The 15,198-nt window shown below is 37.6% G+C and overlaps 3 protein-coding genes and 1 long non-coding RNA gene across 8 annotated transcripts in view; 1 reads left to right on the top strand and 3 right to left on the bottom strand.

Moving 5' to 3' along the window:
- The window catches only part of LOC138927767 (uncharacterized), a 54,668-nt gene extending 47,780 nt beyond the window's left edge, over positions 1–6,888 (bottom strand). Inside the window, exon 1 of one of the 2 annotated variants that reach the window (XR_011444268.1) lies at positions 6,519–6,886. This is a non-coding gene — a long non-coding RNA (uncharacterized lncRNA). Of the gene's footprint in view, positions 1–6,518 lie in introns of both variants that reach the window. The other variant, XR_011444269.1, reaches the window with a different exon arrangement.
- Positions 6,889–7,527: 639 nt separating this feature from the next.
- On the bottom strand, positions 7,528–9,689 carry LOC108123783 (uncharacterized). 4 transcript variants are annotated; one of them, XM_017239089.3, is made up of 5 exons: positions 9,444–9,689; positions 9,164–9,348; positions 9,020–9,101; positions 8,903–8,963; positions 7,528–8,583 (listed from the first exon to the last, which is right to left on the bottom strand). In XM_017239089.3, exon 5 carries the CDS (start codon positions 8,446–8,448, stop codon positions 7,843–7,845), a length of 606 nt encoding a protein of 201 aa, XP_017094578.2. In that variant the 5' UTR covers positions 8,449–8,583; positions 8,903–8,963; positions 9,020–9,101; positions 9,164–9,348; positions 9,444–9,689; the 3' UTR covers positions 7,528–7,842. The 4 variants fall into 4 exon arrangements, with proteins under 4 accessions (XP_017094578.2, XP_070132408.1, XP_017094579.2 ...); XM_070276307.1 differs by having other exon boundaries at positions 9,164–9,368; XM_017239090.3 differs by having other exon boundaries at positions 9,440–9,689.
- A 483-nt stretch (positions 9,690–10,172) lies between these two features.
- On the top strand, positions 10,173–12,585 carry LOC108123763 (uncharacterized). The gene is made up of 4 exons (XM_017239061.3): positions 10,173–10,311; positions 10,362–10,899; positions 11,004–11,704; positions 12,104–12,585. The coding sequence occupies exons 1-4, from the start codon at positions 10,288–10,290 to the stop codon at positions 12,503–12,505; spliced, it is 1,665 nt and encodes a 554-aa protein (XP_017094550.2). The 5' UTR covers positions 10,173–10,287; the 3' UTR covers positions 12,506–12,585.
- Positions 12,586–12,753: 168 nt separating this feature from the next.
- Positions 12,754–14,949, bottom strand: LOC108123830 (E3 ubiquitin-protein ligase MARCHF5). The gene is made up of 3 exons (XM_017239173.3): positions 13,999–14,949; positions 13,567–13,917; positions 12,754–13,509 (listed from the first exon to the last, which is right to left on the bottom strand). Exons 1-3 carry the CDS (start codon positions 14,575–14,577, stop codon positions 13,021–13,023), a joined length of 1,419 nt encoding a protein of 472 aa, XP_017094662.2. The 5' UTR covers positions 14,578–14,949; the 3' UTR covers positions 12,754–13,020.
- Positions 14,950–15,198: the final 249 nt, after the last annotated feature.

The raw sequence follows: 15,198 nt of genomic DNA on the forward strand, positions 1-15,198 counted from the left end.
AAGTGATAAGATTGCTTGGGAAGACAAATACCAAAAAAAAAATAGAGTTAATAGAATAAAATTATTCAGAAGCAATTGTTCAAGTTCATTGAACTTGTTATTTTTATTTCAACTAAACGTATATTTTGCAAATGATCTTTTTTGGGAAAAACCAAAAATAAAGAATATACTTGGAGGTCAACGAACTGTATTTTCCATTATGAGCTGACATTTATTATTAGTTTCTTGTTTAAATGATTGATATATGTATGTATGGTATGTGTCTATAGAAGTGAACTTGTCTTGTCAAATATATCCCCGAAAAAAATTGAGTTAAATATAAATAAGTATATATATTTATTGGGGTGATGAAATGAAATTTATTTATGGCATTTAATACCTGGTAGCAAGTGCGATAAGATGGACATAGTTTTCTGTTGAAATGCTCTAGACATCGATATGATCTCAGGGGAGGAGGAGGTGCTATAAATATATCAAAGCCAAAGGCCCAAAACACAGGCAAAGTGGAGGAGCAAGAGCAACTACCAGTCCGAAATTGAGAAACATGACCAAAACGACTCTAAATAGACTGCGGCACTCGAAAAACCGATTAATCATCTCAGCCGCCTGTTTGGACCAAAACCCATAACCCATAACCAATAACAATAACAATAACAATAAGCCGGACAATCGTTAGATTAACATAGCCGATGTCTGAGCCCGATTCTGGTCCAGAATGAAAATCGCCAGAATGCTGTGATGCTGTGGGAAAGTACAAAAGGGTTGGTAGTACACTTGGGAAAACGCTTTTAAATATTTTATAACTAAATACAAAAAATACATAATAAAAATAAATATTTTTCTACTTCTAGTCTCACATTATTGGTTTTTGTTAAGGATGTAGTCTCATGTGTGAGGTTGAAAAAATCAATTTTTTTTTTTTTTTATATTTTGATAGTATTGTTTATTATGAATGTACTGTTAAAGTTTCAAATAAAAATATCAAATAATGACAGAGATACAGCCCATAATCGGGAGCGCGCCTACACCGAAAAGTATGAGTTTCTCGGTAGCGTCTAAACTTTAAACGCGTTTTTCTCGAAACGACATTTTTGTGTGCGGCGCAGGTGATTCACAAAATTCTATATTACCGATCTAGCTGAAATTTGGATATGTTGTTCTAAAAAGTAACACCTCTGTCCCGTACTAGAATCATTTATTTTTAATGATTAGTTTTTTTTTTATCATTAATTTAAGATAAATTTTTTTAATTTTTTTTAATTTTTTGTTTTGTGAGTTCGCCATTTTGTTGTTTATTGATGAAAATATTTCATTCTAGTACGGGACAGAGCCATTAACTTACAAAACAATAATCTATTCTAATTTTTTGTTTCGGATGACTCTAGCAGTCGAAATCACCTGCGCCAGGGACCTATCTTTTTTTTTTATATGCATACTTTGGCATGCTATAAAGTGTATTAAACTACACAAGAATAAATTAAACAAAATATTTTCAAATAGTTTATGATGCTTATAAAAACATATTTGAAAATTGAAACGATCGCATTATTTTTTATTACAAAAAAAATTTTTTGAAATAACCTCTAAAAAGTAGGCCGGCACATGAGACTACATCCTTAAGTACTCATTATGAGAAGAGGAGGAGGAGGGCGCTAAAATATTTAAAAACTTAGTTATTTCTTGCAGTGCTTTACCGGTCATGTGGAGTCTGTAAAGAGGCCAGAGGCTCATCTAGAGTGCCACTTGCCACTTGGACAAATTCCCTTAATCATCGCCCCGGTGTAATAAATCTAATTTCCCCCAGAGCAGCCGCCAATCGATCGATCTGCAAAAAGCAATCAACTTACTGGAGAGCCACCACTTCCAACTTCAAACTCCAACTTCAACGCCACTCCACACCACTACAATACACTTCATTCAAAAACACATACCGAAAAGAGTCAACAGAACAGAGTCAGAAGAACAAGGCTAAAACATACAAGAGGCCTGGCCTAAAGTGACCTGCAACTTTTTCGATTCCTATTACGAAATTTCCCAAGATGTCACGGCGTATGACATTCAAATTATGATACTTTTTATGAAGTTATTGAACTCGGATATTTGAAATAGACGAGTAAAATTAATAATTTGAAAAAAAATGTAATAATAAATATTTTGTGTCGGGATTTTGATGCAGAATGGTGGCAAATCGATCATAAAATTTTTAAAGGTACTCCGCTTAAGAATCGGATAAGAATTGGGGAAGAGATGGATATCGCAGTGGACCCCAGGGGGGAAAGCCGCATTTTCAGGGGCTCCCATCAGGAAAAATGGACAAAAAATCTAAAAAATATTTTGTATCAGGATTTTGATGCAAAATGGTGGCAAATCGATCATAAAATCGTTTAAGATACTCCGCTTGAGAATCGGATAAGAATTGGGGAAGATATGGATATCGCAGTGGACCCCATAGGGGAAAACCGCATTTCAAGGGATCCCATCAGGAAAAATGGACAAAAAATCTAAAAAATATTTCGTATCAGGATTTTGATGCAGAATGGTGGCAAATCGATTGAGAAATCGTTTAAGGTACTCCGCTTGAGAATCGGATAAGAATTGGGGAAGATATGGATATCGCATTGGACCCCATAGGGGAAAACCGCATTTCAAGGGATCCCATCAGGAAAAATGGACAAAAAATCTAAAAAATATTTCGTATCAGGATTTTGATGCAGAATGGTGGCAAATCGATTGAGAAATCGTTTAAGGTACTCCGCTTGAGAATCGGATAAGAATTGGGGAAGATATGGATATCGCATTGGACCCCATAGGGGAAAACCGCATTTCAAGGGATCCCATCAGGAAAAATGGACAAAAAATCTAAAAAATATTTTGTAACAGGATTTTGATGCAGAATGGTGGCAAATCAATCATAAAATCGTTTAAGGTACTCCGCTTGAGAATCAGATAAGAATTGGGGAAGATATGGACCCCATAGGGGAAAACCGCATTTCAAGGGATCCCATCAGGAAAAATGGACAAAAAATCTAAAAAATATTTCGTATCAGGATTTTGATGCAGAATGGTGGCAAATCGATTCAGAAATAGTTTAAGGTACTCCGCTTGAGAATCGGATAAGAATTGGGGAAGATATGGATATCGCATTGGACCCCATAGGGGAAAACCGCAAAAAATCTAAAAAATATTTCGTATCAGGATTTTGATGCAGAATGGTGGCAAATCGATTCAGAAATCGTTTAAGGTACTCCGCTTGAGAATCGGATAAGAATTGGGGAAGATATGGATATCGCATTGGACCCCATAGGGGAAAACAGCATTTCAAGGGATCCCATCAGGAAAAATGGACAAAAAATCTAAAAAATATTTCGTATCAGGATTTTGATGCAGAATGGTGGCAAATCGATTCAGAAATCGTTTAAGGTACTCCGCTTGAGAATCGGATAAGAATTGGGGAAGATATGGATATCGCATTGGACCCCATAGGGGAAAACCGCATTTCAAGGGATCCCATCAGGAAAAATGGACAAAAAATCTAAAAAATATTTCGTATCAGGATTTTGATGCAGAATGGTGGCAATTCGGTCCAGAAATCGTTTAAGGTACTCCGCTTGAGAATCGGATAAGAATTGGGGAAGATATGGATATCGCAGTGGACCCCATAGGGGAAAACCGCATTTCAAGGGATCCCATCAGGAAAAATGGACAAAAAATCTAAAAAATATTTCGTATCAGGATTTTGATGCAGAATGGTGGCAAATCGATTCAGAAATCGTTTAAGGTACTCCGCTTGAGAATCGGATAAGAATTGGGGAAGATATGGATATCGCATTGGACCCCATAGGGGAAAACCGCATTTCAAGGGATCCCATCAGGAAAAATGGACAAAAAATCTAAAAAATATTTCGTATCAGGATTTTGATGCAGAATGGTGGCAAATCAATTCAGAAATCGTTTAAGGTACTCCGCTTGAGAATCGGATAAGAATTGGGGAAGATATGGATATCGCATTGGACCCCATAGGGGAAAACCGCAAAAAATCTAAAAAATATTTCGTATCAGGATTTTGATGCAGAATGGTGGCAAATCGATTCAGAAATCGTTTGAAGTACTCCGCTTGAGAATCGGATGAGAATTGGGGAAGATATGGACGTCGCGGTGGTCCCCATAGGGGAAAACCGCATTTTCAGGGGCTCCCATCAGCAAAAATGGAAAAAAAAATCTAAAAAATATTTCGTATCAGGATTTTGATGCAGAATGGTGGCAAATCGATCCAGAAATCGTTTAAGGTACTCCGCTTGAGAATCGGATAAGAATTGGGGAAGATATGGATATCGCAGTGGACCCCATAGGGGAAAACCGCATTTCAAGGGATCCCATCAGGAAAAATGGACAAAAAATCTAAAAAATATTTCGTATCAGGATTTTGATGCAGAATGGTGGCAAATCGATTCAGAAATCGTTTAAGGTACTCCGCTTGAGAATCGGATGAGAATTGGGGAAGATATGGACGTCGCAGTGGTCCCCATAGGGGAAAACCGCATTTTTAGGCGCTCCCATCAGGAAAAATGGACAAAAAATGTAAAAAATCGTATCTCGTATTTCGTATCAGGATTTTGATGCAGAATGGTGGCAATTCGATCCAGAAATCGTTTAAGGTACTCCGCTTGAGAATCGGATAAGAATTGAAGAAGATATGGATATCTCAGTGGACCCCATAGGGGAAAACCGCATTTCAAGGGATCCCATCAGGAAAAATGGACAAAAAATCAAAAAAATATTTCGTATCAGGATTTAGATGCAGAATGGTGGCAAATCGATCCAGAAATCGTTTAAGGTACTCCGCTTGAGAATCGGATAAGAATTGGGGAAGATATGGACGTCGCAGTGGTCCCCATAGGGGAAAACCGCATTTTTAGGGGCTCCCATCAGGAAAAATGGACAAAAAATCTAAAAAATATTTCGTATCAGGATTTAGATGCAGAATGGTGGCAAATCGATCCAGAAATCGTTTAAGGTACTCCGCTTGAGAATCGGATAAGAATTGGGGAAGATATGGACGTCGCAGTAGTCCCCATAGGGGAAAACCGCATTTCAAGGGATCCCATCAGGAAAAATGGACAAAAAATCTAAAAAATATTTTTTCTCGGGATTTTGATGCAGAATGGTGGCAAATCGATCCAGAAATCGTTTTAAGTACTCCGCTTGAGAAATGGATAAGAATTGGGGAAGATATGGATATCGCAGTGAACCCCATAGGGGAAAACCGCATTTTTAGGGGCTCCCATCAGGAAAAATGGACAAAAAATCTAAAAAATATTTTGTATCAGGATTTTGATGCAGAATGGTGGCAAATCGATCATAAAATCGTTTAAGGTACTCCGCTTGAGAAATGGATAAGAATTGGGGAAGATATGGACAACCTGATGGATCCTATTGGGAAAAACCCCAAGGGATCTTATCGAGAAAATTGGACAGAAAATTTAAAACATATTTTACGTTTTTCATAAAGTTTACCCCAACTTTCCAAAACAATTTGATTCTTAAAAGCGGATGTCTCGGCTGATCAGCTGAGTGGCAAAGCTATGCTATACCTTATGGAGAAATAGAAAAATAGAAGAAAAAAAATAGATAAATAAAGAAACACCTATAGTCCCTGATCTCTAATACCCGGCCAATGCCACGACTTTTGGAGTTTGTAGGAAAAGCGAAAGAAAAATAGACAATGCCAGCCAATTACCAGCGATAACATAAATATTTCTGTAACAACCAGTTCTCGTTTTATTTTGTTGGCTTTTGGTCTCTCAGTTTCGATTTCAGTTTCGTTTTCTTCACTCAGAAATTAGCACGTAACTTTTGGGTTCAAAACCCCACCCCAAAACAAAAAAAAATAAAACCCATTGCCACTAAGTCATAAAAATAACAATGAACAAGACACAAGACAACTCTTAATTTTTTTTTTGGTAGTGTCATGCTCATTGAGCACGCTTCTGCGGGGGTGGGGGGGGAGGCGGTGTCAGATCAGGGGGCTGCTCTGGTAGCCAAGCTTCACTGTTTTTGGAATTGTGCGTGCCCCTACTTACCGGCGATTTGTTGACATTACGTCTTAAAATTTATTAGTTCTTATTGTCAACGGTTTGGCGTAGGGTTATTATGGTTTTTTTTTTGGGGTAGGGTTCGGAATTGGTAGTGGGGGTATATATAAAACTCTATAAAACCCTGGGCGTGGTAAACAAGATTTTGGTTACTTAATACCCAAACCACAAACGTATCAATTCCAATGAAATGCAATGCCATAACAATTAAATTAGTGACAATTAAAAGTGATCTATTTTTGTCTTTCTCTTTTTTTGTTTTGTTACAGGGAGTTTACCCGAAAATTTTCGACTTTTATGTTCTTAAAAAGTTTATTAAGGGTCTTTTAAATTATTTTAAATAGGTTTATATCTAAGGAATTTAAACAATATATTGGCTAATAACCAAAAAGTATTAAAATGTAGAATGTAAGATAAAACACTTACCAATTATGTAAAATATGTGTAATATTACATGCATTCTTACACATGTAAAGTATGTGCATGATGTATGCATTATTCGGTTAACGGCACTTTACGTGTGGGACTCCGTTCGAGAGAAAAGACGCTCAGGAGGGACATGTGCTGGATATGAGAGGTGCCACAACGGGAGGCATCTTCAAATGAAATTCGAATTAAAAAACACTTCTTAGGCAATGATACTTTATTTAATTCACTTTATCTAAAGTCACTTTAAAATTTGATTAATAAACACAAAGCAGAAATCGGAAACGCCAATGAGAGAGCTCACAATAACATTGGCACTGATCATGGGGAAAGGAAAATAAGGTGGTTAGTGAGAGCGGGTGGTGAGAAAGGTGGCTGAGTAAAAGAAGGTGACTCAAAGGTGAACAGGGTATTCTTCAGCTTTCAATTATTTTTAAGTTTTTTAAAAAATCCTATCATATTTCTAGCAGGTTTTCACAAACGGTAAATTTAATTTTATATTTAATTAATTATTTTTGATGGAAATAGGAAACACCTTAATCAGAGAGGGCTTAGGATTAGCATTCAATTCATGATCACAGCGTCAGTAAAAGAAGGTGGTTAGCCTGAGCGGATGCTGGGAAACGTGGTGAGAAAAATAAGGTGACGTCAGTCAGTAAAAGAAGGTGGTTAGCCTGAGCGGATGCTGGGAAACGTGGTGAGAAAAGTTAAGGTGACGCAAAGGTAAACAAACTGAGGGTTCTCATACTGAATTATAGAGAGAGAGAGCTTAGGACTTAAATGCAATTTGTGACGGGGAAAGTAATAGAAGGTGGTTAGTGAGGGCAGATGCTGAGAGAGGTCAGGTGTAGTGCAACAAAAGAAGGTGGTAGCCAGAGCGCATGTTGGGAAAGGTGACGCAAAGGTAAACAAACTGAGGGTTCTAAAAGAAGGTGGTTATTGAGGGCAGTGCGTTTTTAAGACCAACCAAATATTAAGACCAGCCACTAATATAAAAACCACAAATCTCTTAATTTTTTTTTTGTTCTCAATGTACTTGAATTAACGACACTTGCAGATTTTGACATAATTTTTAAGCTGATCATCTAATACTCCAATAATTTTTTCATCACTCTGTGCTCGTCCAAGGTCGATTGAGGTTTGGGTCCAATAAGAAAATTATGTATTCCGAGAAATATTGGACAAATGAATGGGATTATATAGCTGTAGGATATTGTAGGTGGCTTCAAAAAAATGTATGATTGAATCCTGTTTTTTTTTTAAATAAATCCATTCAAAGGGGCGTCCATTCCATTATGCTTTGTATTCCTTGAGGTGGGTAGTTCTACTTCTCGCCAGAGAGAGCCATAGCGGCCAGGACAAAGAATCCTGACCAGCTGACATAGGTAATGGGCTCGCCGCATCCCTCGCTAACGTTCTCCTCACAGAACTGGGCGCCAAACTTGGCCATGAAAGCCAAGTAGGCCATGCCGGCCAGATTCAAGCTGCTCTCGTTTATGGCCAAGTACAGCAGCGACGTGATGTTGCCCAAAATGGTTAGGGTCTTTAGGGTGGCCATTGGACCGCCATCTTCGCCGCCATCCTCGCCGCCCTTGACCATGCCCAGGATAACGCTGACGGCCAACGGCACAATGAAAAGGCCGTGGCCTAGAGCAATGTTGTTGCTCTCGGCCCCCAGATACAGATCAACGTTCACCAGGGGCAGTGGCACAATTTCCATCACCGAGGTGGTGGTCTCCTTCATGCTCTTGGTGGTGTCACTGCCGGCGGCAAACTCCACCAGACCGAAAAGGCCATGGCAGAAGCCAATCACACAGGCGCTGAACGCATACGGATGCTCCGCCGGTGAGCCGATCTTGACGAAGCCGAAGCCGGTGGCTCCGCACAGCAGAACATTGAGAACGCAGCTAACAGCCGAGTTGTCCGACATCCTGGTATTCTTTCCGATAAGTCCTTCTATCTAATTGTAATGTTTACCAGTGATCTTTCGATGTTGCGCCTTGAATCACCCTTCACGTAGATGGTTGGTGTTTCAGAATATTGATCAGAATTTTGATAGATATGCCTGAACCGAAAAAATAAAATGACTTTTTTAGTAGAAGACAAATGAAATTTAAAGCAACGATAGATTTTTTCAGGGGTATATCATGATTTTTTTCAATCTCATGGTTTTCTATAGTAACATTAATATTTCTGTATGACTTTTAACTTTATATTAAAATTGTGAAAAATTAGGTCTACCTCTTAAAATATTCTCATGTAAGGTCAATATACAAAAAAAAAAAAAAAATAAATAAAAATGTATACTCATCAAAAATATTTATAGAAGTAAAAATAGAGAAAAATATCTTATTTCTAAAAAAAAAGAAAATAAATCCACTTACTTGATTCCTTGATTTTTTCTCTCGAAGTCTTGCTGATTGATGATTCCTAAAACTCTTTCCTCTGAAAATAAAAAGGACATTAGTTATTTTATTATTAAAATAGATAACATCACTTACCTGTATAAATATTTGCCTTGATAATGAACTAATCTTACTTTGCCACAATAGATTTCAATTACCACCTTCCGTTTGTGTAAAACTATAAAGATTTTTTTTTATGGTTAATAATATTAATTATTAAAGGAAAAATGTGCCACCTACTTGATGCTTCGTGATCCGCCCCGTTTAGTATTATGTTCTTAACGATTTAATTTATTTTTAAATAGTTTGTGGCTTAATTTTGCTTTTAAACTCAATCTCTAAACTTTGCTGTCTTACCCTCTTGTAAGATTTGATTAATGATTTTAGTTTTCCAACTTAAAGAAGATTCAAATATTCTTCACAATCTAGAAAATGATTCGCTCAGCTATAATTACTTGATTCATTAACTTTCTTTTCTTATAGAGGGAGTCTGGTGAGCTTCTGATATTTTCTTACTTACGTAGCCGCGAACACTTTTGAGGCTTGGATTCGACAGTGGATTGCGTTGGATGTTTTCAATTGAATTTCATCGAAAGGGTTATCAAATCAAATATAAAATAGAGGTGAAAGCAAATGAATGAGACTGAGTAGAAATTTTTTAATTTTAATTTTAGTCTGGATTTTACGATTTGTGTTTCAGCTTGACTTGAGAATGTGTCGACCGAAACGTTGAACGAGCTGTGTGATAATGTTCTACTAATGTTCGACTGACATATTCACAAATCAATGTATATATCAAGGCCTTCTAGGATTCAGTCTAAAAAAGAAAAAAGTAAAAAGAAGAAATTTGTGCTTAAATATATTGTTGCCAGGGCTCATACCTTGGGCCATTTTTGCTTAATTTATAAATTACCTTGTTCTAAAAATTGTAGTATTTTTATTCTTAATTGAAATCTGGATAAAAAGAAGTTGTCGAAGAAGTTTCGAATTTTTTACAGAGCAATTTTTGCAAAGTGACCGAAAAAGGATACATTTTTAGTGTGCCTTTTTCCTAAAGTTTTTATGCAGAGTTAAGGAGAATAATTTTCTAATTTTTGCAAGATTTTTCTCTTTTTTGCGAGAAAATGCCCATTTCGTAGCTTGCCACCTTTTTAACACCATCTGAATTATATTTGATATTTGTCTGAATTATAAACGTAGCTTGCCTTTCAGTACTATTATTCTTTATTGAAACCTGGTGACCCTTGAAATTTCTTTTAAAGCTTCAAAGCAAAATTTAGGACTAAGGAAAGTCTATTTATATTTCGGCTCGAACTCGGTTCGTGTTTTATTGTGGATAAAAAAAAATTTCAATAATTTTCATCATGGACGCGCAGTCCAAGTTAAAGGTGAGTGCAAATGTTCTACCCTTGAAGTCCATTAATACCGGTGCAAAAAGCCTTTAGAAAATCCCGATGCCTTGCTTACGCCAAAATGGTTTTGGCAGAATTACATTGATAACAATATAGTGCCGAAGTCTGTGACCGATGCTTTGCTAAAAGAAGCCGATCCTGGCTTTACGCCATTATCCCATGCCTCAAAACAATCAATTATGGATTATAGTTTGCGATATAAGCCGCGTTGTGAGCCGATACCCGAAATTAAATCGTTCGGCAAAAAATTGAATGATTGGTTCAACTATACAGTTTTTATATCGCGAGATCGTCTAAATCTCCCCACGTGCAAGGCATTCGATATTGAAGAATATAAGACCCAGCTTCTTCCCAGCTCTAAACTTCAAAACAAAAAAAAAGATAAGAAATCAGATGCAACTAAAGACAAAGAGATGACTGTTTCATTCTTGCCGTTTGAGTTTAGTCCAAACTTAAAAGGCAAAATGACTTACCATGACTACGAAATAATTTGGAAGCGTAAAGACGAAAATTTGGAGATATGTAGGGCTGTGCAGCTAATGCAACGTATGGGAAGAGCACTTTGTGAGTACAATAAGGATAAATATCCATTTTCTTCATCACCAAAGAATCTTATTTTTAATATTTTTATACTAATTTTAAATACAATTTGAAATATTTTTTTGCAGCTCCAGCCGAACTCCTTGTGGAGTCTGTGAAGAACTTTTGGTACGACGATCTTGAACTTCAAGTCGAATCCAAAATCTTTCTAGTGAACCGTTATATTTTCACCTGTTTTGCTAAGAAGTTCGAGGATTGTCGGGGCAATTTATTACAATTTGCGGGTATACAAATGAGGATGGAATTTTTGATACATCTCTACGATTGGATGATATCCGAAGATGTGACCATTGAGATCAATGACCATCTAATAGAATATTACAAGGCAGCAAAATTTTTGGGAATCGACTTTTTGGAGCAACAATATTGGACTACATTTTCTTTGAGCGGCGATGCCGGCATATGGGAACAAAATGCCTTTTATATTTACTTATTGGCCAGAGCCGAGAACTGCGAAGACGTGATGTCCATGATGATGGTTAGGATAAGAAAGTCCTTTTTGCCGTTGGTGGCTTCCCACGAGTTTTTGGAGTTTAATGCCAATGAGGTGGCCTTCCTGCTCGCTCAGGATACCATTTGTGTGAACAGCGAGGATGAGGTTTTTTTCTCAGCAGTTTTATGGCTAGAGTACCGCTGGGAGGAGCGAAAGAAGGACACAGCCTTCGTCATGAGCAGTGTGCGATTTGCACACATTAGTCCGTGGTTAAGACTTTCTTTGACCAATCGCAAAGAGAACAGTATTATCAAGGAGATTATGAAAGATGAAAAGGTATGTGAGGCAATATTGATATTATTTCTGAATTAATAATTTCATATGTACCTTTGAATGTTTTTTTTTTAGATTTAAATTAATTTTATTGTAATTTAAAGGGTTCAAAAATTAGTTGCATTTATTACAGTCATAATAATTTTTTATGATATATTTTTATATTTGATTCATTAACTTCTTAAATTACTAAATCTTTGAAATACTTTAAATTAATCCTAAAATAAGTTACTTTATTTAAACGTTTATTTATAAAGAAAATTTTTATAAAAAAGCCTAAAAATATGCTTTAAGACTTTATATTTTGGTACGCAAGCCTAGCTAGGCCCTTCCCCCTTTTTTTTTTACAAACCAAAAATCTTTTAAATTTCTTACAAAATATATTTTTCTTAATACTTTTAGGTCCTTGGTTATTTGTGGTTGGCCAATAAGTACTGTCAGGCCAGGATCTATAACCAATGTCAAGTGATCCCCACCCACATTAATGCCATAAAGGAACTTATGGAGGCCTACAACAGCATTAAAATTGAAGAACGCTTCTGGGTATACTGCCTGGGTGTTGCTCATCACCACGATAATGAATGTTGCCGCTACCGGGAATTGACCTACGAGACTTTCAAGCGTTTTCTTCATCGACTGATGTATCATGCCGAGAGCTTTATGGAGGATTTAAAGTTTATTCCGAATAGGATTGGGAACCATTATATTTGTTGCTATGATAAAGTTATGAAGCTGGTAGAAACTAGGCAATGCCCCAGGCCTTTGTTTTATACAAAAGCGCTGAACTCTCAAGAACGCAAATAAGAAGGCCAATTAAGCAAAGAGTTATGTTCATTATTATCTATTTATTTCGATGTTAAAATAAAAATTTAAGTTTAAAATTATTTAGAGCATTTTACTTTTAAAATTAATAATTTTTTTTGAAGGAATAAATGGAAATCAAGGAATTCCAACCCGTTTTAGGCACAACCCGAGTACCATTTTAGATTCTGGTCACAATAATAAACCTATAACCATACCCCAAAATACGGAAACCCCTAATTAAAAAATAATTATGTAAACAAAAGCAATTGCCTGGCGCTTTATATAGTTATCAATTTTTAAAGCATCGCATTATAATTTAGTTTCACATTAAATCTTTGGCTGGTGCTGTGCTTTGCCTCGTCTTGATTCTCGCGGCAATTCTATATATCTCCCTCATCAATACAGCTCCAAAAATACAAACTAAAGGTCTCCTATCCAATTGAAGATGATCCACTTGAAAATTTTACAGTGCTTATACCAGGCGAGTTGCTTAACCAAGTCTGCTAGTCCAGTTACTAGTCTAGATCCATATCCATCTCCCCCCCCAATATCTGTTGTGGAGGGAAGTGCACCGAATAGAAATTAACTTCGGCATTCAAATAGTGCATCCTGTAGTCGACGTGTTGATTTTGGTTAATACCGAACTCGCCATTATCGGCCTCGATATCCTCGTCGGCTTCGGATGTGGTGAGACTATCGCCGTCGAATGAGTTCAATGAACTGGAATCGGAAATGGCATATCCATCTGGGTTTTGGTCATGGCCAGCATTCTGCCTGGGATTGGCACGATTCGGGTTTGGATTGGCACGTGGGTCCTGAACTGGCGGAGCCTCTCGTACTTCGCCGCCCATATAGATTCTTACATTTTCGTCGGTATAGTCGACGATGCGGCGACGACGACGGCGTATGTAGAGCTTTTGGCGTAGATAGATCTTCAGAAGACCCTTAAATCCGATGAAAGCTATTCCTCCGACCAAAGTGCGGTAAAGGGGATCCTGTAGGCTCTGAAAATAAAGAAATATGTTTAGTATCTTTCATTCAGGTGTTAAGTTATTCCCTACATTGAAGAATAAATTTCCAGTCATGGTGGCAAATGTGGGCAGCAGTACGGCCCCGCAAAACAATCTCGAGATGTATAGTGGCTCGGATACGGCCGGAGTGGGGGGCAGTGGCGGCAGACTGATGTTGCTAGCGCCCGATCCTTGACGCGACTGATCCGGCTCAACGATCCATTTGAAGAACGGCAACTTGTGAAGTATATTGTAGCGACTGCGCAGGATACGCAGGGCAGCATCCTGCCAGCGAATGAATCGGAAGAGAACAAGGGCCACTGGGATAAAGGGCAGACCCACAAGCAACATGAAAGGATCACCATACTCCATGAGTTCCATGCCGCGTTTTTGGCCCATGACCTAAAGCCGATGAGAGGATTATATATTATAATTATAAATAAATATTTTTAATGGATGGTACCACTAAGGTACTGTACTCACCTGTACTACAGTAATCGCTCCAAAAGTAATGGCGGTCCAGTAAGCTGAGCCCGTGAATATGCCCGCTGCCAGATATGGACTGGTCTTTCTCACCGTCAAATCGATCCGTTCGAGCGCTCCGGCAAGGAGTCCCACTTCCGGAAACACAATGATATACTCTGTCTGGCACTGCTGGCACATGACTGATCGGCGATGATTGCCCATCTGCTTCTCGTCAATCCAGCGATAGAGGCAACTTTGATGGACCCATTTGGTAGAGCCACGGCACTGGCACGGCCTAACCCATTCAGCCTGACGATTATCCTCCTCGGTGGCAAAACATATCCAGCAGCATTTCTCCGGATCCGTTTGCCCACCATTCATGGGGTTATGTACTCCCGGCATTTCTTGTTCAATACTCACTTGATATTGTTGTGATACTTCGTGATATTGTCGTCGTTGTTCTTCTAGTAGCTCTTGTTGTTCTTGTGGTTGTAATTGTTGATGCTGTTGTTGTACTGCCTGTTGTTGCACATCGTGATTTGTAATTTCTACCTGGAGTTGCTGACGGTAGTACAACTCAAGCCCCGACGCGTCCATCGGGGCTGAGTTGAAAATAGAGTCGGGGCTTGAGTTCTCTACTAATCAGAATTCGGGGGACTAAATCTATCAACTACTCGTGAGGGAGATTTTTTTAAAATATATATATAGAAAAATAATTATATATATATTTGCCGGCTTGACAATTATTGACACGATGACAAAATTTTAAAAGTTGAGATTCGTTATGCTATTTGGCGTATATGGCGTAGTCACTAAGGAGCTTTTAGCTTTTACTGCCCGATCGAAATTTTATTTCGTTTTTCAGTTTATCAGTCAAATTTCTCTATAATTTTTTTTCTATAGATTTTTTTATTTGACGAGAAATAGAGGACAGAAGCCACACAACGAACTCACTACGAACCGAACGAATACTAAAACGACACTGACCTAAATGCCTGCTGAAGTAAGGAATACGACTGGATTTAAAAAGCAAAGAATACTTGATCCAGATTAATGGTTTTCATTTAATTTTTCAAAAACAAAAGACTACTAAGTTGGAAAATTATACAATCATACAAATTCATGATACGAATCCTTTTGCTTTTTACAAGAAAACCTCCCAAAACCAAGCTACATCATATTTCTTTAAGGCCAATTCCTCTAAAGCTTTCACCCAAA

Source organism: Drosophila bipectinata, chromosome XR (genome assembly GCF_030179905.1).
Source record: "Drosophila bipectinata strain 14024-0381.07 chromosome XR, DbipHiC1v2, whole genome shotgun sequence".
Classification (NCBI taxonomy): domain Eukaryota; kingdom Metazoa; phylum Arthropoda; class Insecta; order Diptera; family Drosophilidae; genus Drosophila; species Drosophila bipectinata.